The sequence below is a fragment of the Symphalangus syndactylus genome, chromosome 8 (genome assembly GCF_028878055.3).
Source record: "Symphalangus syndactylus isolate Jambi chromosome 8, NHGRI_mSymSyn1-v2.1_pri, whole genome shotgun sequence".
NCBI classification, from domain to species: domain Eukaryota; kingdom Metazoa; phylum Chordata; class Mammalia; order Primates; family Hylobatidae; genus Symphalangus; species Symphalangus syndactylus.
Genome location: NC_072430.2, coordinates 40,574,290 through 40,599,219, shown reverse-complemented (window position 1 = coordinate 40,599,219; position 24,930 = coordinate 40,574,290). Strand labels below are relative to the sequence as shown.

The following is a 24,930-nucleotide window of genomic DNA, read 5'->3' as shown; positions in this document are numbered from 1 at the left end:
CTCCTCCAATGACTGGTGTCCTCATAAAAAGGGGAAATTTGGACACAGAGGCAGAAACGCACACAGGGCTAACGTACTGTGAAGCTGAAGGCAGAGATTGGGGTGAAGGTGCATCTACAAGCCAAGGAACCCCAAAGACTGCCAGCCAACCACCAGAAACTAAGAGCGAGGCCTGGAACAGATTCTCCCTCTGAGCCCTTAGAAGGAACCAACCCTGCTGACACCCTAATCCCCGACTTCCAGCCTCCAGAACTACGAGCCAATACATTTCTGTTGTTTTAGGACTCCCAGTTTTGGCGACTTTATTCTGCAGCCCTTGCAGACTAATACAAGAAGTAATAATTCTTCCTGTGGGGGTGTGCCGAGGATGTGACAAGAAAACCCGGGTGAAGCAGCTAGTACATAACAGGTGTTCACAAATGGTCACTGACTTCTTAGGCTGGGAGGCTCACCCCCAGACCTAGGGGTTAAGAACTGGGCTGGATGTAGGCCAAGGGGCTAGCAGACCACGCAAAACAAAAAATACTGCAAGGTCAGCCTCCTTGTTTCTACAGAATAGACACATGGGGTTAAGAGTGTAGGAAGGGACCGCTTATTGTGTCATGTTGTTTATATTAAATATACAGAATAGGCAAATCCATAGAGGCAGAAAGAAGATATGTGGTTGCTGGAAGGTAGGGTTTCCAAAATGCATATGTTAAGGAGAAATAAATGCCTTTTGTTTAAGCCAAGTCTGAGGTCTCTTGCTATGGCAGCCCTAGCTGACTAATGGGGGAATGGAAGGTGCCTGCTTAACGTGTACGGGGATCTCTTTGGGAGTGATGAAATGTTCTGGAACTAAACAGTGGTGATAGTTTGCACAAGGTGCAGCATTGTGAGTGTGCTTAACGCCACTCAACTGCATACTTTAAAATGGTGAACTTGCTCATATGCAGAATCTAAAAAAGCTGACCTCTTAGAAGTAGAGAGTAAAATAGTGGTTACCAGAGGCTGGGGAAGGGAGTGGGAAGGGTGGATGGGGAGAGACTGGTTAGTGGTACAGTGTCTCAGTTAAATAAGAGAAATAAGTTCTGGTGTGCTATTGCACAGAAAGATGGTTATGGCTAACAATATTGGATGGTATATTTCAAAATAGCTAGAAGAAAGGATCTTGAATGTTCTCACCACAAAGAAACAATGAATGTTCGAAATTATAGAAATGCTAAATACTCTGATTTGATTATTACATGTTGTATGTATGTACAGTTATTATGTGTCTATTAAATTTTTTTTCCAGTGGGCTTTAGTATATTTTCTATGTTCCACAAGCATTCCGGCTATCTAATTCCATAACATTTCCAGAACAATTCAGAGCCTTTTAATCAGTGCAATAAAAAAAATTAATAGTGAATTTTATGTCATATGAATGTACAGTATTAAGAAAAAGACAGCTGGCACGGTGGCATGTGCCTGTAGTCCCAGCTACTTGGGAGGCTGAGGCAGGAAGATCGCTGGAGCCCGGGAGCTTGAGACTAGCCTGGGCAGCATAGCAAGATCCCATCTCGAAAAGAAAAAAGAAAAAGTATATATTGCACACTAAAAAAATTTGAAAAGGTGGGATTAGGAGGGAAAACTCAAGAAATTCTAGAAAAGTTGGAATCACCTTTGAAGGAGGAGGCAGAGCTCACAATCTCATGGAATAATTGGGGTTGCTGGGATATTTGGATTTTTTTTCAAAAACGTCATGTTCTGGTCAACTGCTGAGTGGTAGCCTCAAGGTGGAACATGTAACTGTTCTGGGACACCAGAATACACCACGTAGGCAGAGCATCTCTGGAATAATTGAGGTTGCAGTGATATTTGGATCATTTTTTAAAAATGCCATGTTCTGGCCAACTGCTGAGTGGTAGCCTAAAGGTGGAATATTCAACCATGCCGGGACACCAGATCATCTCTGGGGAAAAGGAATGGAGCAGGGTAGGGAGGAGTGAGTGTATTATGAACCTGGCCCTTTGTGATAGGTGCAGCAACCGGGACAGATTTGGAATCCTCTGGGCCTTCCTGTTCTTCTCTACACCTGCTTTTGGGCTGGCACACTAAAACTCCAAAAGTCCCCATGTGGTCTTCTCTTCCTGACCTCTGACCTCTGGCCAGCTCTGCAGCCAGAGCACGCCTTGCCATCGGGTACTTGCCCTGCCAGTGCTGCTTCCCATTTTTTGGGAAGAACCAAAGCAAGATCGAGTGATGTGGCTCAGGTAGGCAGGACACTGGATGGGCCAGGCATTGTTCTAAGCATCCTTTTGTGTTGAATCATTTTGTCCTCATGACAATCCTAGGAGATAGATACTTAGAATTCCCACATTGCAGATGAGGAAACTGAAGCACAGACATACTAAGGAATTTTTCTAGAGTTTCCCAATAATAAGCGGAAAAGGCAAGATTCCAACCCAGGGAGTTCCGGTCCAGAGCCTGTGCTTAACAGCCCCATCTGACAGGCTCAGAGGTGTGTGTCTGGATGTGCAACTGCTCCAAGTGGACTAGCGGGCCTGGCCCTTGAAGCTGGAGAGGTTTTATGATGAGAAAGTGAGGCCATGATGAGTCTCCTGCAAGCAAAAGCCTGGGGTCTCCTAAGATGATGACCTGCCATTCAAGAGAGCCCCTGTGAGCAGAGAGAAATGCCACTGGTTATCAGCTGGTCCCAGCAGACCCCTGCTGCCCCCCAGGCCAGCTTCAAGGGGGCAGACACCAAGGCTTGGTTCAGCTGGCAGAGTTGAGAACGAGACTGTGAGATGATACAGAGGTCGACCTTGAGATAAAAAGCCAAAACAAAGGTGCCACAGGGGCTTCCTAAGGAGAGGGGTGGCTGCGTTCAACCCAAACACTGACCCCTTCCTACAGACAGGGTGCTGTGCTAGGGGTCTGTGGAAGCCCGACGAGGGGCTGCAGGATGTCTGCCAGAGATCAGCAAGGGCTCGGTGAGAATTGGAGGAGAAAGAAAATCATGGAGGGAAGTCTTCAGTTTGCATCAGCAGAGAAAGGTTTTTCCCTGGGAAGGAGCCTTGTGGTAAATGTGCGTCTAAGTGGCTATAGCCCGAGTCATCAGAATGGGAGTCTCTCTCGAGCCCTGTCTCTGCAGGGTTATTTGCTTTCCCAGCAACTAAACTTGCAGAGAGGCCGGGCGCGGTGGCTCACGCTTGTAATCCCAGCACTTTGGGAGGCCGAGGCGGGCGGATCACGAGGTCAGGAGATCGAGACCACGGTGAAATCCCGTCTCTACTAAAAATACAAAAAATTAGCCAGGCGTGGTGGCGGGCGCCTGTAGTCCCAGCTACTCGGAGAGGCTGAGGCAGGAGAATGGCGTGAACCCGGGAGGCGGAGCTTGCAGTGAGCCGAGATTGCGCCACTGCACTCCAGCCTGGGTGACAGAGCGAGACTCCGTCTCAAAAAAAAAAAAAAAAAAAAAAAAAAAAATATATATATATAAACTTGCAGAGAACCCTGTGTGTGGCCAGGCCTGATTAGAGAGGAGTGCTTGGTGGCTGGCCACTGGCATCACTGGCCTGGTACTCAGAAGGGCAGTGGTTCTCAGATAAAACTGCGAGTGAAAATACAGCAGTCTGACTGTATCTGCCTGAAGTCTCACTCCCAGTTCTGGGCCTTCCTAGGGACACTCTTATGAAACAGACATTTCTAGAGAGTATCTTACTTAGTCCAAAGGAGTGGCTCAAATGATAGTATCTTAAGTATCACTCTTTCATTCAATTAGTCAGTCAGTCCATACTCAGGAGGGTCTTACTATGGATCAGGTATCATGGGGATGTGATGATGAATGAGACAAACACATAGTCTTTACCTTCTTGGAGCTCATATTCCAATGGCAGGCTACTGGTGGAAAGATTGGAGGCCCTACATGTTAAATAGGTTTTTGACTTCAACAGCTCAGATACTACCCCATCCTCATAGTTTCTGATAACCTGGAGAGTAAAGGATTAGATCTAACATGAAGAGGAGGTTCAACTTCATTTCTTTTAAAAATTGGGGATCAGGAAGTTTTAGGGATTAGGAAGTACCTGTCCCTTATCCACACCAGCAAGGGGCTCATCCTATGACCCATCTTGAAGGGGAACCTCACCTGAAATTCTGCCTCATTTAGCATACACAAGAAATCCAGAAAATCAAGACAGGTGACCCTCTGTAGTCAAAGCAAGTGGGTCTCCAGATGGCAGATGGGAAGTCCCCTGGGGTAATGCATGCTCACCTGGTTAATTGTTGAACAGCCCATACTTGTGCCGTTTCACCATGATTCTTCCAACTTCCAGAAACAGCCCTTTGGCTCAGCTTTCAGAGCTGGACTGGCCTATCCCAGAGAGGCGGCCCCAACTTTGTAGAGACTGGGACAGGCAGTGCTTCTTAGAGACCTTCCGGTACCCCCAAAGAGTGAGGCTTGTTCTCCAAAAAGGAAATCTTCTCAGACGACTTGATGTCCTAAGAAATCTTTCTGGAAAAAGCAGAGACACTAACACCCCCAAGGCCCTTCAACTTCAGGCCGTTCTTCTGTTGGGAACGCCATCTCTTGGCCTCTTCAAAGACCTGGCCTCACCAGGCACCTGCACTTCCTCTCTCACCCTCCAGGAGCCTTCTGCATGGCCCCCAAGAAGCCTGCCTGGCCCCTGAGCTGGGAAAGCTGAGTTCCCTCCCTGCCTCCTAATTTGGCAGGAGGAATGGAAACTTTCGTGGAAAGCACTTGAGCTGACGAATGCTCCCAAGTCAGGACTTTGACTCCGGCCCTGACAGGGCCACAGGCTCAGGATCCGGAGGGGGGCAGCTCTCCTTCTCCAGGTCAGGACCTCCTGCCCTGGCTCCTCCCCTTGCTTTCTGCCGACCATCAGTCACCAGCTCTCCTGTGACCCCAAGTGACTGCCGCACACCACTAGAGAAGTCATTGTCTTCCACATCCCCCCTTTCACTTGCCCTCCCCCAGTTCCTCCTCCCCTTCATGGTATATTTTTCTTCCACACTTTCCTGCGTCCATCAGTGGCTGTGGAGTCTGCATGGGGCTCGGCGGAGTTGAAAGTCTAGAGCCTTTTGCTGTTTTGTTTAAGACCTGGTTATGGTTGTGAGACTTTTTTTTTTTTTTTTTTTTTGTCAGCTGCCTGTTATATCAATCACGGAGTCGGGATCTATTTATAGGTTGGGAGTACTGTGTCCTTAGTCACAAAGAGACACAGACAGGGGACTGTCAGCTGGTACCGGAGGAGCGGAGCAACGAGTTATCAGCAACTGAAAGCACCTGAGGGGCCGCACATTCCACCCCAGCCCAGTCCTTGTCCTCCACGCCAGCCCCAAGCATGTGAGTAACCCAACTTCTCTCTTTCTCCTCCCCAGACTCTGCAGGTCCTTTTCTGTCCCCTTTCTCTCTCTCTCTCTCTCTCTCTCTCAATGGATAAAAATATCTCCCCATGCCTGTTCTTTCATCCTGGTTTTCCGCACTCTAAAGCATCCCTGTGTGGCCAAGAGGAAAATGTTGCCTTTCTTAGACTGCCACGGGAAGGTCAGAGGGTCTCTGGATGGCTGGGTGGAACGGTGACAGAAACTCATTTGGAAGCAGTGAGTTCCCTTTGATTTTTGTTTGTTTTCACTGAGAAAAAGTAAGTACATCAGAAGGGCAAGGGAAAGTTTACATGCGGCTCAGCAGGGTAGAGATGTCGCCCAGCGTGAAAACTTTTATTTGCTGGCAGCTCTGGTGTAGGGCAAGCTGGAGAAGGTTACCCAAGAAGACCCAGTGCCCACAGGACAGGTAATGGTGGGGGCTCCTGGAAGATTTGGTTTCAACCTGGGAGCTTCCAGGTTCAGGGAGAGTCCCCACAGTCCCGATGACCAGTTTGCTATAGCACCTTAAAGTAAATGACTTTCCCCCTCCCCTCCGCGGAGCAAGTTTGCTTTGAGAAGTCAAGATGAGAGCTGAGGATTTGTCCTGCCTTACAGGCTGTCGTTGGCTCCCTCATTTGGTGTATTTTCTTAAACCTGAAAGGGAACTTGGCTGGGGGCTGGGAGGAAGAGTCCCAGGCCAAAGCCAGGTGTGGAGGGAGGGCTGTTGACTGCTTTGCTCTGCATCCTTCGCAAAGGAAGAAACTTAATATCGCGAGGCTTGTCAAAGCTGTGCTTGTTTCAGACAATTCGAATAGTGTGCAGGCTCTGAGTGCACCTCAGGTGGCTCTGGATGGGGCCTCCCCAGCCACAGTCCCGTGTCCATGGGGCTTACCTGCCACGAGCTTCCCGTGCAACGTTTGGGACTTTAGTTTCTGGATATTGAATAGTATTCACCCGAAATCCTGTACTTGGGAAGATTTGCTTTATAGAATTTACAGAGGAAAAGTAGCCCTACATTTTGAAAAAAAAAAAAAAAAGTAATGATGCCTAATGTATACTTAAGTACAACTTTTTAGATGTACCTCATTTTTTTTTTTTACCATGAGTTTCTATTTATCCAATGGATACCATATGCTATATGACTGAGGACTCCTTGATTTGTTTGGGAGAACAATATCCTACAAAGAAACAATCTTTCCAACAATTTAAAAGCATTAAACAAAGAAGATATGCCTGTATTATTTTTGATTGATTACAAACAAAATAGTTTTACCAGCAAATCTAACTCGATGAAAGTTAAATAAATATGGATATACACACATATGTTTAGAGAAGCAATTTGATATCATTTTTATTTTGACTTTTCTGAAACCTTAACTTTCAGGTTCTGATTGGTTTTTTTCTGGTTCCATGTTTTCAGCTGTATTTTGTTTAGGGTTATGAATATCTTTAATCCATTCATTCATTATTTTGGACGGGAGAGTGGGGATCAGGCAGCAATGAGAAATTAGAAGGCAAACATCCCATGTTCAGCCAGTAAGACCGCATTCAGTAGTGGAGAAATTCAGAACAAGGAGTATGGTATACAAGGGGGTAAATGTCACTATTTAAGATCTAGTATAGAAGGTGAAGTCTAAGAACTCCAGAGGGGGACAAACGCCAACTAGGAGTTAAAGTGTCTTATACATATAGCATTATTATTCTTCCTATTACGAGGGCCTCTATTTTGGTAAATATGTCCTGCCAAGGTTTTTTCACCATAATGCTGAAGTGGGATTTGGTGGATTATTGTTAATTAAAGCTCAAGTGAATGAAGTGATTGAGACATTGCATTCAGAAATCAGAGAAGATCGCTGTTGGCAAAGCCGAACTTCTAGGACTTTCAGATCTCAATGGCTTTTGAGAAAAAGTGTGGCTTTTAAAAATGCCTTTTAGTACAAGAGCAAATTCTACCTCCCCTCCCCAACCTGCACACTGGAGCCTGCCTGGCCCACTGTGCAGGCCCAGTGTGTCAGGATTAAATGCAGCGGGAGGGAGTCCCACATTCCTGAACAAGTCCTGTGTTCTCAGAGACTTAATGGTCAGAGAGAAGAATATTTTGTTGGGACATTTAGCTAAAAACTGCCTCTTTGCTGGGCTACGTTACGTGTAGATCCTTTCAGGTGAGATAGGGGCTTGTCTGACAGTGTGATAGAGGGCCTGGCTTTCATCCTCAAGTTCAGGATGTGGTTTGGCCCATCGGGCTTAGTTATAGAGATGCAGTTCAGGGAAACTTCAGTGTATTTGCATGAGACAGCCTCTGATTACTTAGTTTCTGCCTCAGTAACAATTAATTTTATGTGGTTTGAGCTCCCATCAAACTCATTTTTTTTTTCAAACTGATTTCTTAAATGCAATTGGTCACGGGGCTGTGACTTCATGTCTGCAAAATCTAACCATTCCATCCTTGTCATTGTTTATTTCTCTGAATGTAAATGAGCAGTTTCCTGTGTGCATGCACTGTTGTTTCACGGGTCCCCCCCACTGCCCTCGAACACACAGGAATCCAGTCCTGACCTCCTCCCAAATTGGGGACAGTGGGGGCAATGAGCAGGTGCTTTGGAATGCAGCAGGCTCAGGTGCGGGAAGAGGGAATCGCAAATACCTGGAAAGTGCTCCCCTAATTCAAATGATTTTACATAGTTGAGGCCTCTCCAAATACCCCATCAATTAAAATGGCAGCTGGCAGGATTTTAAAACCAAAGACCATGAGCAGCTTTTTCCCTGTCACTTCACTTCTGCAGTATATCTGTCCATCTTTTTCTTATCTCTATTTTTACATTTCATTATCCTCCCACTCTTTCTCTCCCTCCTGCTTTCTCTCCCCCTTTTCGCCTTTCTTGAAAACACATTTCTATCTGGCACAGAAAATAAACTCAGATTGTGGGTAGTTATGTTAATCTAATTCAATCCTCAGCGGGTTAAGAGTGAAATTCTAATAGTGGAGCGGTGGAGGGCTTTTTTGTTAATGGCTTGGGGATTACATTGAGTTAAAGGCTCATTTCCTAATCAAACAGAGAGGGAGAGAGTGACTCCGAATATTTATGAGTCTCCCAGTGAGAGTTTAAACATTCAACTCCAAAAGCAGGGTTTCTGCAGGAGGAAAGAGTTAAAACCCCTCAGGGCTGCTGGGAAAAAAAAATTAAACCAGTTAAGCCATCAGCATTTTCAGGCTTCTGTACAACTTCTGTGCTTGCAAAGTGGAAGGCAGTGTGGAGCTGGAGAGAGGGGAATCATTTCACAAAGCGAAAATGGCAACTGTGGTGCAAGCTGTGAAGCTGGAGTCAGCTGATGTGCTCAGAAAAGAGTGTCCCCTCCGATCCCCCTACAGCTGATGCGCTCCTCAGTTCAGTAAGGGCCTGGAGGGGCTGTGTGCCTTCAACTCCCCACATCACTTCTCCTGCTCCAGTTCGGAGGTGAGAACATAGAGACAGGAGCATGGCTCAATTTGCTGGCAGCTAGAGAGTTCCTGTGCCGTCTGGTGGGGCCAGAGAAACGGATTGTCTCCCGCTTTGGTCATGCCCCTGGAGTGCCGAGGGCTCAGTCTTCCCCTTTAGCCGACCAATTAACATCTCCACGGGACCTTCCTCCCACTTTGATCTGTTTGGGTCTGGATCCCTCGGTTCTCCTGCTGGCTTTCTTCACGTGAGGCCCTCAAAGTCCACCTGGCTCACTGTTCCCAGGTAAAGGCAGGTGAAGAACTCTCTGGTCTCCAGCCAGAGAAGCAACTTGGCCAAGGTCGAGCAATGTCAAGGCCAAGCTGAGGTCAGAAGTCTAAGTCCAGGCAAGCATTCTGGCCTCTCTCTCCCCTCCTTCTCCAGGGAAAGTCAGAGCCATATGGCTGCCAAAACAGGCCCTGGCTCCCCTGGAGAGAGATTTCCTTCTTCAGCTTGGAAAGGGAGGGCAGGAATCCCTGATACAAGGGGATTCTGCATGCTTTGTGAACACACATCCTTTTTTCTGCCACCAAGTGAGCAGTTCCTATTTCTTTCACTTGGGGCTTTTTTCCCTGCTTCATGAGGTCAGCAGAGGCACCAGGATGCCGACTTTCCTTCTATAGCATCCCCTGGCTTTTTATTTCACCTGTACTTGGGCACTGTTCTTTCTTTAGTGCTTCAAGCTCAGTGCCCTGTGAGTCTTGTATTTCTCCTTTCAAGTCAAGGTGGCATCTATAACACGTCTATATCAGCTCTTCTGGGGCGCCTTCTCCCTTTTCCTGGGGCTTTCAAGGTCCTCGCCTGGTCTCCCTCCATGACTGCATTCACCCACTGTGCTATGCTTGTTAGCTTCTGTGTCTCCCTCATTAGGCCAGGAGCTTCACCGAGGAGAGTCCATGCTTCATTTCTCTTTGTTAGCCTGCCTCATCGTTGATAATTCCTGCCCTCTTGCACTAACCCCTGCTCTACGGACAGTAGAGAGCTGCAGTTAAGCACGCGCCTTCCAAGTCAGACAGCCAGGGTTCAAATCCTGGCACTCCCCTTTCTCAGCTATGAGACTTGAGCTACCAAACCCCTTAGGGTCTCACATTTCCCATCTGCAAAATGGGGATAACAATAGGATCAACCTCATAGGGTTGTTGGGAAGATGAAACGCACGTGAAGTGCTTAGCCCTGGGCCCAATAGGTGTTGACACTTTTATTTGTTCAGCACAGAGCACTCACTTCTGCACACATCACGTCGCACCATTAAAGACAGGCTCCCACGCCTTCCACTAAGGGGATATTTTTCCTGAAAGTTGGCCATGCAGAGCTCTGTGTCAGCAAGACATGCAGCTTCATCCTCCAATGGGCTATTCCATGAGGAAGCCCTCTAACCTGAGAAGAATCCAGGACCTTATAGCACTGTTTAAACCACTATGGGAGAACAGAGGATGTGACCTGGGCTTTGGGCATCACTCCCCAGTCAGAGGAAGCTGTGACTCTTTTCCTTCTGTAGAAAGAGAATTTTGTCAAGTTTCTTGGCCCTGGCTCACATTCCAGTGAGCACTTTTGTTCTTGGGTCTCCAAGTCACTGCTGCACCCCCTCCACCCCACATTCTCAGAGGGCAGCTTAGGCTCTGCCTGCAGAGCAGGCCAGACCAGTCCTGGCTGTGAAGCCAACAGGGCTGCTTTTATAGGGCAGCTGGTGACTGCTTTGGCCTCCTCCCTCTTGTCACGATCACTTGACAAATGAATCCAAACCCCATCACTAGAGTTCCTGCAAGAGGTGTCGTCTCGTGGGATGTCTGCAGTCCTGAGACTCTCAGTACTCCTTGTCCCTATGCAGGGACTCATGATGCTGCCAGGCAATGCTCTCTCTTCCTTTTCTTTGCCCACCGTTAAGCCATTGTTTCCTGATTGAAGCACGGGACTGGAATATGAATCCCAGTGCCATCCAAACCTACAATGTGTCCCATATCCTCACTCCCTCCCCTCTGCTCCCCCTCCTAGCAGTTGGTAGTAGTAATAGTAGTAGTACAATTAGTAGTAGTCACTATCTCCCTTTTTGCCTCCTTATGATTCACCTTTGAAATTCCCCAGTGCCTAGTGCAGTGCCTGGCACATAGTATGTGTTCAGTAAACACATGCAGAGTGAATTGCAGAAGTTCTTTCCTCATGGGGCCACTTCTAATCACTTCATCACAGGAGGAGTGATTTGATGCTATGGATGTCCACCTGTTTTCACTACTAGGTCAGCTCATGACTCATTGATCACGGTCCTTGCCCCTATCCTTCTCTCCTCTCTGCCCCTCTCTCCTGCTTTCATGTTCCTCTGTCCAGGAAAAAAAATGAGATGAGTCTTTTATTCATATGTGCACAAATCTTCCCAGGAATTTTATTCTGCTCAGTGAAGAAGCTTTGTCTAAGTCGATGTCAAATTTAATTGCTAAACTGGTATCTCTCCTGTGAATATTTCCCTCATTTGTCATGCTCTCTCCTCTCCCCTTTCTGAGCCATACCTGCTTCCTCTGGCTGTTCAAACTCTGTAGTGCCCCCCGTGCTCCTCCTATTGCTTTAACCACTCTGGTCCCGGGTGGTGCACATGAGAGGAAGACCTTCCTCTGAAGTTTTCCAAAGTGTCTGCTTCCATTAGCACAGACAAGGCTTTTGAAAGGTGTCAAGTTATGAACATCATTTTGGGTACTGGATTCTTCCCAGAACAGTTTTTCTGCTCTCGTTTGGAAGACAGGGGATAAAAACTCAGGCTGCTGAGGGTTAAATGACAGCAATGAAAAGTCTAGGCATCTCTTGGGGACAAGTGGCTGGCTGAGACAATTGATTAGCTTGGCTTAGTGATCTTCCTAGCAATATTCAGGAGTGAAATTATTGCTGATTAGGCTGTGTGTGTGTGTGTATGTGTGTGTGTGTGTGTGTGTGTGTGTGTGTGTTTTAGGGTTTACGGCAATAGAGGCAGGATAAGACATGAGAAAGAAATGGATTGTTTGCTCCTAAGTCGGTCTCAGGAAGGAACCTATCATCCCATGTGCATCTGGGGTTATATTAAAATTGTGGACCTTATATGCACACAGGTCAGCTGGGGGACTGGAATATGAATCCCAGTGCTACAATGAAGGGTGCCTAGGGCGTCCTCGTAGATTTTCTTTGCTACTCCCTGTGAATCTGTCATTATTTTGAAATAAAAAGTTAAAAAATAAAGTCAACTGGAAAGAGGCCCAATGTTGGAGACCGCTTCCACCTGCAGGCTCCCGTGGTCAGAGGGATGGCCCAGTGTGCTGTGGAAGGGGGCAGGTACCGGGTGGTCCAGCCCAGTTCCAACCCCAGGATTGCTGGTAATTCAGGTGCTCATGCTTTCAGGACCACAGTTTCCTTAATTATAAAATGAGCCACTGGGAGAGATCTCTTAGGCTCTCCAGCTCTGAAAGTTTACATTTTTAGATGATGAACCCAGGCCATTGTTCTCCTAGTATCACCAATAAGATAGATTAGCCAGGCTGTGTTCCTCTCATCCAAGGCCTTGGGCCCAGATGTGGCTTTTCTTGTGCTTTGTGGCTTTATCATCATTCTCCCTGGTTTGTTTTCTGTCCTCACCTTCCCTTGTCTATAAGCACCTCTGGGGGTTCGTGGAAAACTGGTCAGGGTTCCTTGTTCAAAACAAGTTTCAAAAATAAGTTTCCAAATTCAGCATTTAAAATTTTGGCTTTAATTCGTAGAGACCTTAGTTTTGTACCTCTGTGGCCTTAATTCTCCTCCTTCCCCAGTCCTCCACCCCAGCAGTCGCATCTAGGCTTGTACGTGTCTGGAGAGGCCCAACATCTGGGCTCCAGGTTTGCTAAAAGTCCTTTAGCAGAGTTGGAAGCGAGGAGCACGGTTGAGGTTTGGGAGGGGAGTTGCCAAATGGCGTGACCTCTGCAAGTTCTTAACTTCACTGTAGCTTAATTTCTTCACCTGCTGAGTGGGGCCGACACCTCCTCTGAGTGTCTCCCAGCACTGATGTGAAGCAAAATAAAAACCAGAGGATAAACATTCCTTTAAAACTGGAAGTGCTTGCCAGTTTTAGACCTAATTATTCCCCCTAATGGTGACCTCCATGAAACAGTTTGGTAAAAAGCAGGCTTCAGTGCCAAGCTACTAGAGCCTTATCCACATTGTAATAGTTGTGACCTTGGGCAACTGTCCCAGCCTCTCTACTTCACACTCAGTTTCCTCATCTGTAAAATACGGGTTATAAGAACACCTCCTTCATTGAGTTGTTGTGAGAATTAAAGGAGGCCTGTGTAAGTCCCTTGAATAGTACCTGCTGGATAATAAACCCTCAAAGCCACTGCTGTGAGTGAGGATGATGACATTTTGGCTGTTATCATCATTTTGCAGGGCCTGGTGCCAGAAAGGCCAAGAAAGAGGAAACTTTCAAAGTTCCTACATTCCTCCCAAAGTCCTCCCCGGACAGCTTGCCAATAGAACAGAAGGTGCTATATTGAGTCACAGATGGCTGACCACAAAACCCTTAATGTGCACATGTGTGCACAAACATCTACAGGTGGTTTGAAACATGCCCTCATCCTTTACAATTCTCTGTTGAGGGGGACTCCACTCCCATATCCGATGACCAAGTGAGCATCCTCCCATTGCCTGTCTGGGTTTTGGGGTTACCTGGCCAAGCCTTTTTCCTCTCATGGAAGCCTGCTCTCCATAGCCTAAAACATCCATGGGCTGCTGCAGTCCAGATGTGAAGGTGGGATGCCATTTAACACGGCTTGTCTTGGGTGTCCTAAGCATTCAGAACCACTGGAGTGTCGTCTCTGCACAGGGCCAATTCCTTTTCCCTGCGTAGCATAGCTAAAGTGGGGTTGCTTGTTTGCCACATATTTGATGGTGCGTCTTTGGGGAGTACTTTGCAAGGAAAGAAGAATAGGAATAAGCATGGGCAATTTCTCATGCCTCTAAGGGGTGCCATTTGTATATTTCAAGGGACTTGGAGAACTAACATCAGGTTCTTGGAGAAAATTCCAAATCCAGACTTGTGGCCAGCCTGGGTGTTTGTGCATACGTGTGCACATTAGGAGTATTGTGGTCAACCATCCATGACCCTTCTTTCCCCATCTCGGGCTAAGAGTAATCTTGAAGGAACGTGTAATTACTATTTACTCTAGGGCACTCAATTGAGAACACACTCATGTAATGACTCTTGAGTTTTTCTGCCTTTAGAATCCCATATGCTGTTTCTCCTTTGGAAACCAGTGGGTATCAAGCACCACTTTTAGCCCAGGGGAAAAGACCACAAGATGGATATGAGTCCCTGCAAGTTCAGACTTTACTCTTGATTAGTAGAAACATGGTTGGTGGTGGTGTCTTTCTTTGGCAGAATCTTCACTCGGATCTCTGCCCTTTATGATGGAAGCTTCAAAACAGAGCCAGTGTTAACCTAATGGATAGTCTTGGTGGACAGGGGCAGTCAGCAGCATGGCTAAGGGAAGGGAGTTAAGAAAATTCCTACAGACAGGATGATACCATTTCTATAAGATTTTAAAACATGCAATATATGCCATATATAGCCTAGGGATCAGCCATAAGACATGCATGGGAATGAAACACCAACTTCAGGAGAAGAGGGATATATGCTCATTGGGATATTTTCTGTACTCATCTGCCAAGCATGCTTTGGCTTCCTCGGTTTCCCCACTTATTTTTGGGATGAATTTGCCTAATCATTTAAGGTGGGTAATGAGGCCAGAGAGAGGGCAAGTGGATGCATTGTTATTAAACCTGTGGAATCTATTTGCTAAAAATATCAGAAATATTACCTTGAAATATGACACTCTACTGATGCCGTAGGACACTGTCTCAGAGGCTACCAAACTGCTTGCAGAAAAAAAACTGATTTTGTAGCAGCATATTGAGCAAGCATTTACATTAGCTTCCATAAGCCACTGCCTGATGGCTTTCTGTGAGCCACTTCATCTCTCTCTGCCTCTGTTTCTTCTTCTGTAAAAGAAATGGGTAGACCAGATGACCTCCAAGTACTGTTCTGTTCAGTCCTGACCTTCTCCTATGCCCCCCTGGGCAGTGATCATGTTGTATGGCAGCTGTTTGTCTGTCTGTTTCCCCTCCAGAATTAAGAACTCTGTAGGCAGGGCGTGGTGGGCCCGTCTCCCAGCACTGTGCCTGGACATGACAGGCACTTGACACGCTTTGGATGTACTAATGAGAGAAATGATACAAAACTAGATGCCAACCCCCGCAGCCCAGTATCGACTTGGCTGTTTCCAGAAATGCCACAGGCTTGGCTGATTGTGCTTAGCGTTTTTGGTTTCCTCCCTTGAGGCCCTCCCTCGTGGGTCAGGGGTGTCGGTTGGTGCCTTCATGGTGTGAACTGGAGAATATATTGATAATAATATGTAAGCTGAGCTGCCCCAAACAAACCCCCAAAAACACCTTGGAGGAATGACATTGTTTCCTGAATACCATGCGTACTTCTCTCCATGCCCATTCTACTGCCTGTTTCTGGTTTTTTCCCCTCTCTCTATCATACTCTATTAATTTAAAAATATTACATTTGGAGACTTGCTAAATAAAGAGACCTCAGAGTACAAACTATCCCTTATCCATTTTCTGGGTCCCTATGTGCTTCCTTATAAAGATTTTTTCTTATTTTTTACTAAATGGCCTTGATTTTATCATTAATTGCTGTGCGACAATTCTTTTTACTGTGTCTAACTTATTTCTTAAATATTCTCCCGTAAGTCCTTAACTCTATTGGTCTCTGTGCCCCTTTCCATTCCTGTCTTTGCCATTTTATAAAATTTATGAAGTGATTCCTTTATATATCGAACCCTTGATCTCAGGCCTTCCCTATAGTCTTCCATCCAAATTTCCCAGAAGAATGGTTCTTAACAATTGGACTTTCACAGTCCAGGTAATCTTGGGTCTTTGTCATTTCCATACTGAGCCTGGGGACATGCTTTGTTCTCTATCCCCTAAAATCTCGTATTTTCTTTAACCAGCAGTCTTCACATTGGGGTTGAACCATATTATGACTTTAAAGCTTTAAGAATTCTTCAGTATCTCTCTTTTGCTCTATATTGTGAAAGATTATATGTTTTCACCCAGACAATAATCTCTTCTCATGTTAACTGTACCATTACCTGGTACCTAATCATGACATTTCCCTAAGACATGTCTTTATTGTTTCCTTACCTTGCCGTCTAGTGCTTGCCTGGTTTTTGACTTTTTCAAGTGTTCCTCCTCTGTATTACTCTTCTGAGTGTGGGAGAAGGAAAGAGGCATTTTCTGAGAGCCTGTTCTGTCCTGGAAACTTTCTATAGTTTATATCATTTATCCTTGGAACGACTGACAGATGGTATTAAGATTCTTCCCATTATACAGAAGAGGAAACTGAGGCTCTGAGGTTAAGGATCTTGCTTAAGGCCACCCAGGCAGCAAATAGTACCATCGAATGTCACCTTCCACAATAGGCAACGGGGCTGAGTGCAAACAGGCAACCACGGGAATACACTTTTGTATCATTTACATGTATATTGAACTCAGTTCAACATTTTCAAAGTTTTCATCTTTTTATGTATTTTCTTTAAAAAGGTTTGAGTGTTCCCCTTCACAGACCCATGTGTAAGAGAGGTCCTGATACTCTAGCTTTGATTCCCCAAGTCCCTGTGTCCTTGTAAAGATGACAACACAGACGCCTCTGCCAGGTCAGCCCTCTGTTAATCAGCCTTAGCTTTCCTTTGGAACTGCTAACAGCCTTGCTTTTCCATAAGTCAGTTTCTAAAAATCTCTGCTGAGGAGCCAGGAACCATGTTGGAGAATGCAGACCTAATCTGCAGGTTTAGACTTTCAAAGTGGCTGCGTCACCGGGAGCTCCTTCTGAAAGCACATGCTCATTCTCCCCTACCTTATCACGTCCACACCTTCCTGGCCCCATCTCCTGCCCTACTTCTGACCTTCTAGCCCCCCTTCACCATCCCATAGACAATGTTTTCATTCCATTGTGTTTCACATCTGTGTTTTTCCCCACCATACTCTTTCCACAGGTCATCTTTCTTGAGACCTGAAACTGGTAGTCCATCACCTCTCCCACCACCAATATAATCTTAACCCCTTGGGGGACACAAACATGTTCATCCCTCCATGTGGGCTGTCCCAAGCTTACTCCACTGCCAGGCTTTCTCATCGAGGGGGTGAGGCGTGGGCAGTGGGGTCTCCTGCCGATGCTGATGCCACCGCCTTGGGCAGCTGGCCTCCTCGCCCACTCTCCTGAGACCTTTATCTCCGCGCAATCCACCCATCTTGGCTCTTGGGATGCTAATCACATTGCTGAGGAGAGTTATAACATCTCCCCACCTTGGATGGAGTCCAGCATGCGCTCACTGTTTGGGACAAAGTGTTTATCCTCTATCTGCCCGTGACCTTCCGTGGACACAGGTTCATCAGGTTTCTGCCTTTCCGTTGGCTTCACTTTCTCTCCAGGGGCTCCCACTGCCTGTAGTCTCCCTCCTGAATGCAGTGGGTGGGGGGTGTCTGGGGGATGCTAGCGGATGTTTAGAAGTCCCTGATGTGATTTTCAATGTTCAGCACTTCCTCCTTTTCTCTACGCCACAGTGTCACATTGAAAACCTCAGATCACCGAAGTTAGATGACCCAACAGAGAGATTTTTTGTCTCTAGAGCATTTGCATTCTTTGGGGACACTTTTTTCTATCTTGTCTGGCATTCTTAGAGTCCCCAGTTTTTGGTCTCTCTCTCTCTCTCTTTCTCTTTTTTTTTTTCTTTTGAGAGAGGGTCTCACTCTGTTGCCCAAGCTGGAGTGGAGTGGTAGGAACACGGCTCACTGCAGCATTGACCTCTTGGGCTCAAGCAATTCTCCTGCCTTGGCTTCTTGAGTAGCTAGAACTACAGGCGTGTACCACTATGCCTGGCTAATTTTTTTTCATTTTTGGAGAGATAGGTTATCACTTTGTTGCCCAGGCTTGTCTTGAACTCCTGGGATCAAGCAATTCTCCCACCTCAGCCTCCCAAAGTGTTCAGATTACAGGCATGAGCCACTGCACCTGGTCTGGTCTCTCTTTTCATAAGCAGCCCACTCAAGTTCCCATGCTGGGGAGTGGAGGTGTGTTGGATGTGACTGTAGTTGCACCCGATAGAGGCCCCTGGGCTCTCAGCTGCAGAGTGACAGCATATTAGGGTGAATTGCATGGGATCCATCAACTTCCCGAGTGGTGGCCTTGACCAAGGCTCTGGTTCTCCAGATGGGAGTGACCTAGAGGAGGCCAATGCTGTTCTTTCTGGTTTCTGGGGCCATTGCAGATTCAGGGGCTGGAATTTCCCCCAGAGTGGGCGAGTCTGCTGCATAACTGGTGCTTCTTCATCTGACAGAGGCATGTAGGTATTTCTGCCTGGTGGCGTTTGGCATTGCCTTGTTCTTGGGTTCCATTGTCACCCTGGCTGTTTGGGGAAGACTTCCGAGAGGTAGGGGAGGAGACTAACTTAGGTCAGATTCTCCAGGGGCAGAGCCTGAAACAGGCTTTCTGGGCAAGAGCTGTGTTGAGGGAGTGCTCTCTGGGGAATCCTGTAAGGGACTGAAGAAGGAAAAATAGGGCGGCAGGAAGCTAAGCAAAGCTGTGGACTCAGCCGAGGTCTAGCCTCAGCCTATCCAGGAGCACAAATGATGCTGCAGAGTTGTGCCACCTTGAGGCACAGACACTGGTCAGTTCTAACCCCAAGTCAATCAGTCATTGGCTAAGAGCTGCCCCAGTGGGGAGCGAGTAGACTCCCAGGCCCTTCTGGACCCCATGAGGGCTCCTGCGGGTCATGGGCGATTCTCAGGAGAAGGCTGCAGCTGTTAGCAGCTGGAGATGGGAGCATCACTGGCCAGAGGGATCTCAGCAGAGCACCAACAGCATCTAGGACAGAGAGATGATGGGAGCTGGTGCCCTAGCATGGTCCTCATCCCCTCCCTCTCTGTGGGGGTCCCTCGAGAATGTGACCATGAGCTTCCATCTCTCTCCAGGTTGAGCCCATGGTAGAACCCATCAAAGGAAACCAGGACCCTGGGTGTTGAAGCTTCCAGGCTACAAAGACAGGGATTCTGAAGACCATCAGTGTCTGGAGCTTGGGTTACATCTCTCTTTCTCTCTGCTAGTTTGGGCTCAGCAAAGGCAGAGGAAGGGGAATCACTCACTGCCACATACGTAGGCTTGGTGGAGGGCTGGAAACGAAGTAAGAAATTGCCTCTTTCTCTTCTAAGGAGGACAGCTTCCCTCCAGGTCCTTTTGATGGAATTAGGAGCTCCCTACAATTGCCTTCCTACAGGGAAGTCTTTTGGCCTTTGATTTGCCTTCAGCAAAAGGCCAAGCTACGGAATGCAGGCATCACCTGTTACAAAGCAGCACTTTCTTTTCTTTTTCTTTTTCTTTTCTTTTTTTTGAGACAGAGTCTTCTTCTGTCACCCAGCCTGGAGTGCAGTGGCTCAATCTTGGCTCGCTGCAACCTCCACCCCCCAGGTTCAAGGGATTCTCCTGCCTCAGCCTCCCGAGTAGCTGGGATTACAGGCGTGTGCCACCATGCCTAGCTAATTTTTGTATTTTTAATAGAAATGGGGTTTCACCATGTTGATGGAGGTCTCCTGACCTCAGGTGATCCACCCACCTTGGCCTCCCAAAGTGCTGGGATTACAGGCGTGAGCCACTGCGCCCCAGCCCCAAGAAACACTTTTTATAAATGTCCATGTGCCTGGCTCTGCATGGGAAAAATACGGAAGATAAATTCTTATTCTTTTGGAGTTTGAAATATCAAATTAGTTAGGGCAAGAGTGGGGAGAGAAAGGGAGAGGTTGTCTGCTGTCTTTCATTGGTTGTCATCTGTCTGGCTGCCTCAAGGGAAAGGAGACGGAGTGTGTAAGGAAGGCAAGCACACAGAGAAGGGAAACTTGTATTGCTGAAGGACCACGTTTAGAGTCCTGGGCCAAGTTCTTCTCGTACTAATGCATCTGATCTCCATGGCAAGCCTTTGAAGTAGGTAGTGTCTCCATTTTGAAGCTCACGGTACAGAGGTACAAACAGGTACCTCTGAACAGGTAGTTCTTCAGCCTACCTGAGGAGGCTGCAGACCTAGGCAATGGCAAAGACAAGTTTCAGACTCAAGCCTGGTTGCCTCTTATAGCTCATGTTATCTTGCCACTAAACCAGTAGGGCTTGGATACCTAATTCTAGGAACACTGGAGTGGTTGAAAGGGGAGGTCAGGGCCATGAGGGCGCACTGGCCCCCAGTAACTCTAGACAGCCCAGCTCATCCCAGGCCCCAAGGGCTTGAGTCTCTCCCTGAGTGAACTCCTCTACTGCACTCAGCCTCCTCTTCTCATCGCCCGCCTGTGCTGCACACCCACAGGCTGGAGCCCGCCAGTCCTATGCTACATCACATTTTCTCTATGTTTGAGATACCGCCTCCCTGAAGCCTCCCTAGTGATATAAAGGCCAAGAGTAAAGCATCCCCACTCCACATGCCCGGCATCCACCACTGACTGCAATCACATCTGTGCTCAGGGACCCATGCGTTCACTCTGTGCCAGCCTGAGTGCCTGTGGCTGCCCAGTACACCAGCTCAGAATGCCACGCCCAAGTGTGTTTTTAACACCTGCTCTGTGCTGGGCACTGCTGAAACTAAGGGAAAAAAAAAGATAAAGAAAGAAAGAAACTCAAGATACAATGATGTCCCGGTGCTGAAGTGAAGGAACCTACACATGCACAGCTGATGGCCTGAGGACAGCACAGGGGATGGTAAAAGTCCAGACTTTGGACTTGGACAAATCTGGGTCCATATTCTGGCTCTGCTGCTTCTTAGCTTTGGGATCCCTGGTGAGTTAATCTGCCTCTTTGCACTTCAGTTTTCTTGTCTGTGCAAAGGGAACAATAAAATCCAATCTTGTGTGGCTACTCTAAGGACTAAAGGAGATGAGGCATGAGGAAGCACCAGCAACTCTTGTAGCTAAAGTTCATGGACAGTGAGTGTTGTTGGGCGTTTGTGGACGCCAAAGCATTGAGTGAGAGGAGTATTGGTGGTATCAAGGTCAGTCTAATCTAGAACTTTGCTGACTCAAGAGTTTGGCTGTAGAAGTGGGTAGAGGGTAGGAAAGGGGTTTGCTTTGGAAGACGTTGGGACTGCACGACTCCCCCCTCCTTTTCCAATTGCAGGACCCAATTGCACCTTTGAAGGCCACTTGGCTTTCTTCTCTGGCTGTGCCCTGCGCAGAGCAGGGGAAAAAAGCACCCTTCTTGCCAGCTGCTTTTCCCAGACTTGACATGTTTACGTCCTGGGCATAGGGAGGGCTCCAGGGTGCATAGGCCACCATCTGCTAGAGCAGCCACGCCTGGGCCCAGCACCAGCCCAGCCTCGGGACCCCATGCCCAGTTTTTGGCAGCTTCCAGGACTGGGAGAGCCTAGGCTTGGGCTGTGTGACCTCGCAGCTGTGCCTTCCACCCCTCAGGGGCTTGTGTTTGTGTCTCTCTTGGGGGCCTTCCTGGCTGCTGGGCAAATGGCCCACTGTCCTTCACTACCAGCAGCTCACATTGCCCAGCCTGTGCCAGTGGTTGGCAAGGGGTTCTCAACAAAGAGGCCTGGTGTACTGGTGTCTTTTGCATATGCAACTGCCTGCGTGCCACCCAGGGCCGGGGAGCCACGTGGGGGTGGGCTGAGCCACTGGCCTCTACCTCCTGGGGCTTGGCCAGCTTCTCCATTTCTCTCTGACAGGTCTGGAAACTCCTTGAAAAGTATCTATGCTCATGTGAGTCCAAGGGGAAAATTGGACAAGTGTCTCAGAAAATAGAGATGCTTGTTAAATTCTACTGAAAGGATATTTGACACTATGTGAGGTGGTAGGTTTTCTAGCCTGCCTTTCTGGAAAAGTATTCAGATTGTGATGATGATGATGATGATGGTGGTGATGATGATGAGCCAGGCACTGCGCTCTCTCCTGTCGTCCCTTCTCAGGCTCAGCAACCCAAGGAAGTGTGTACAGAGGAGAAAGATGGGCCCCGGGGAGTTAAATGAGTAGCCTATGGCCTACGGCTGTTGAATGGAGGCACTGGAAATTGAACCAGGTCTTACCCTAATGCCTGTGCTTTTTTTTTCTTTTCTTTTCTTTTCTTTTTTTTTTTTTTTTTTTGAGACAGAGTCTCACTCTGTAGCCCAGGCTGGAGTTGTGCAGTGGTGCGATCTCGGCTCACTGCAACCTCCGTCTCCCAGGTTCTAGCAATTCTCCTGCCTCAGCCTCCCAAGTAGCTGGGATTATAGGCATGTACCACCACACCCGGCTAATTTTTGTAATTTTTTTTTTTTTTTTTAGTAGAGATAAGGTTTCACCATGTTGGCCAGGCTGGTCTCAATCTCCTGACCCCAGGTGATTTGCCCACCTCGGCCTTCCAAAGTGCTAGGATTATAGGCATGAGCCACTGGGCCCGGCCATGCCTGTGCTTTTGACCTTATACTACATTTCAGCCCCAGGCAATGCTTTGTGGAACTATAGGATAATTTCTACCAGAGCTACAGAGGAGACCTCAAGCAAGTAAGGAGTACTTCCCCATTTTATAGGATGAAAAACTGAGGCGGGTGGTCAGAGCACCCTCAGTCCAGTGCTGATGCCAATATAGGACCTCAGTGAGGGTCCTCACCTCCTGGGGTGAACTGCAGAGTTGTTGGGACACTGTGTGCATTTTAGCAAAAGCTCTACTGTGTGTTTTAGAAGCTTCAAATGTAGGAAGATACAGGAAAGAGAGGAAGCAGCTAGAGTTGGCCTAGGAATGAGATGTACTGAATGGGAGGCCCCTTAGTCCCCCTGAGTCAGGGACCAGGACCATCAGCTTCTGGGGGACTCTATCGATGCCCCCAATCCACACACAAGTGCTGCAGGCAGCCTTTAAAAATGTGCATATGTGCCTATGTGTAGGTGACACCGTTCATCTAAGGCCAGGGCCCTTCTTGCCCCACCCCCCCACACACACACCTCCCAGGGCTCACACCCACCTCCACTGCCCTCTTGCCCTTCCACTGCCCTTGAGTCCCATGCACCAGCTATGCGGCAACACCCTGTTTTCCTGAACGAGGGCCAGGCTGGGCTGCATCCCTGTGTCCTGGCTCACACAGACCCTTCATGACTCTGCTAGATTCTCTCCTTCTCAGAGAAGCCTCCTCACGCCTCCTCTTGCAGGCATCATCTGCCTTGCTCTGGTCCACGCATGGACTGTGTGCCCCCTCTGCAGCAGCCCGAGTCCCAGTTATGCGCTGTGTCTGTCTTCCCTCCAGGACTGAGATCTCTTGAGGCAGAAACTATGTTGCAAATATTCGAAAGAATGCCCCCAAGAGCTGGGCGTGTTTGATCTCTGGTGCACAGAGTAGTTGCTCAATACATTTTTGTGGAGTCCAGTTCAAAAGAGAGCAGGGGCTGAAAAATTGGGTTGTGAAGGGAGCTGAATGTCAGCATGGTTATGGGGGTGGGAGGGTAAGAGAAGGGAAGGGGTTTGGCAGCCAGTATTTTATGGTATTTAGGAAAAAGCAATTGGGTACCTGTTTGGCCACCACACGCCACTAACTCCATTATCAAATTGGATCACATTCTGGGAAAAGGGTCACTTGAGAACTTGTCTTCCCAGGGCCCAGGAGAGAACAAGAAGTGGGAGGTTCCCAGCCCTAGAATAAATAAATAATCGAGTCAATCTCAGGTTTAACTCCCTTTGACCTTATGTCCCCGACACTGCTACCAGGCAGTCCCGGGGCCAGCAGTTTCTCTCTGTGTGCCAGTTCCCCATTCCCATCCCTCTGCAGGGAGCTGGGAGGTTCCGTGCATCCCAATGCCGGCTGGCCCAGCTGGAAACAGCTGTGCACAGCAGAAACATGCACAGCACACGCCAGGCACTGACCTATGCAAACACAAGCAGAATTACAGCCGCCCATAAACAAATTAGCATCCTTTAAAAGGTGAAAAGCTCCATAAAATGTCTGGGTTTTGTTTACGGCTCCGAGGTGGGGTGGCAGGGAGCTGGATTAAATCACCGAGGTGCCCATGTAGCGCGGGCTCTCTTTTCTCCTTTCACCTCCCTCCACCACCCTTGTGGGCACACACAGACCCGGGTGCACACTCACATGCACACGCTGCCCTGCCTGCAATGGCCGCTCAGTCCGTCCTGCCGTTGTTCCTGCCAGCCCGGGTCCCAGCAGGTGTTCCCTAATTAGCAATCTCTTCATTTCCAATCAAAGCACAAAGCGGCCCCAAAAGCCCGTCTTTATGAGGGAGCCGAGCAGCGGCTAGGGATGTGCGGGGGGGATAATTGTCTTCGCCAGTGGCGGCAGTAAGCGGGCTGGCTAATTCATTATTGTAATAACTTTGCTTGTCCTTGGGGAGGTCTGGGTGGGGGAGGGAGGGAGGGGAAGGGGGAAGGGATGAGTGTGGCTGAGGGTGGGGTGGGGGAGGGTCTGGGGCCAAGGGGTGGGAGGCAGAAGAGCGAATGACGGACACACCTGTTCGCGGCCCTCCTTGCTGACCAGCAGGGAGCCCTCCCTCTCTCTGTGTACCCATTCCCCGCCTCAGGCCAGGATGGGCCCTGGTTCTGAGGGAGGCTCTGGAATCTAGGAAGCAGGGCAGCGTTTACCCTTTGGGGCCCAAGGGGCTAGCACCCAAATAAATCTTAGGGTCAGTGCTGTGGGGTGGGGTCCCGGGAGCCAGACTGCTGTCTTCCCAGGACCAAATCCCATGAGCTCCTGGACCTACGTTTTCATCCCGCCTGTCACAGTGGCAGAGGGGCTCCAGTTAGAGTGTCCAAGAAGCATCCCTACACTGTTGTTGGCAGAGCCATATAGGTGACAACTCAAAGATCCCCCAACCCAAAGCAGGAGCTAACCACGAAGGTGGCTATGAGTACCCCTAAAAAGAGGCCATCATGGCCGCTGGCCCTGGTTGCCCCCACACTCTGTCCTGGTGTACTTGCCCTCACCATTTCCTGGAGTAAAAGATCGGGACCCCTCCCTGGCAGCTGGTGTGCAAGTAGACTAAGAATCGAGGAAGGGAGGATTGCAGTCGTTGGGTCGCCAGGGGCCTCCGGGAA

At 48.2% G+C, this 24,930-nt stretch overlaps 1 protein-coding gene across 1 annotated transcript in view; it reads left to right on the top strand.

The window, feature by feature from the left end:
* Nucleotides 1–24,930, top strand: part of ESRRB (estrogen related receptor beta) — a 246,139-nt gene that overhangs the window by 47,348 nt on the left and 173,861 nt on the right. Inside the window, exon 2 of the mRNA XM_063644256.1 lies at nucleotides 5,129–5,329. Within this exon, the coding sequence (XP_063500326.1) occupies nucleotides 5,328–5,329 (2 nt within the window). The 5' untranslated portion in view covers nucleotides 5,129–5,327. The remainder of the gene's footprint in view (nucleotides 1–5,128; nucleotides 5,330–24,930) is intronic.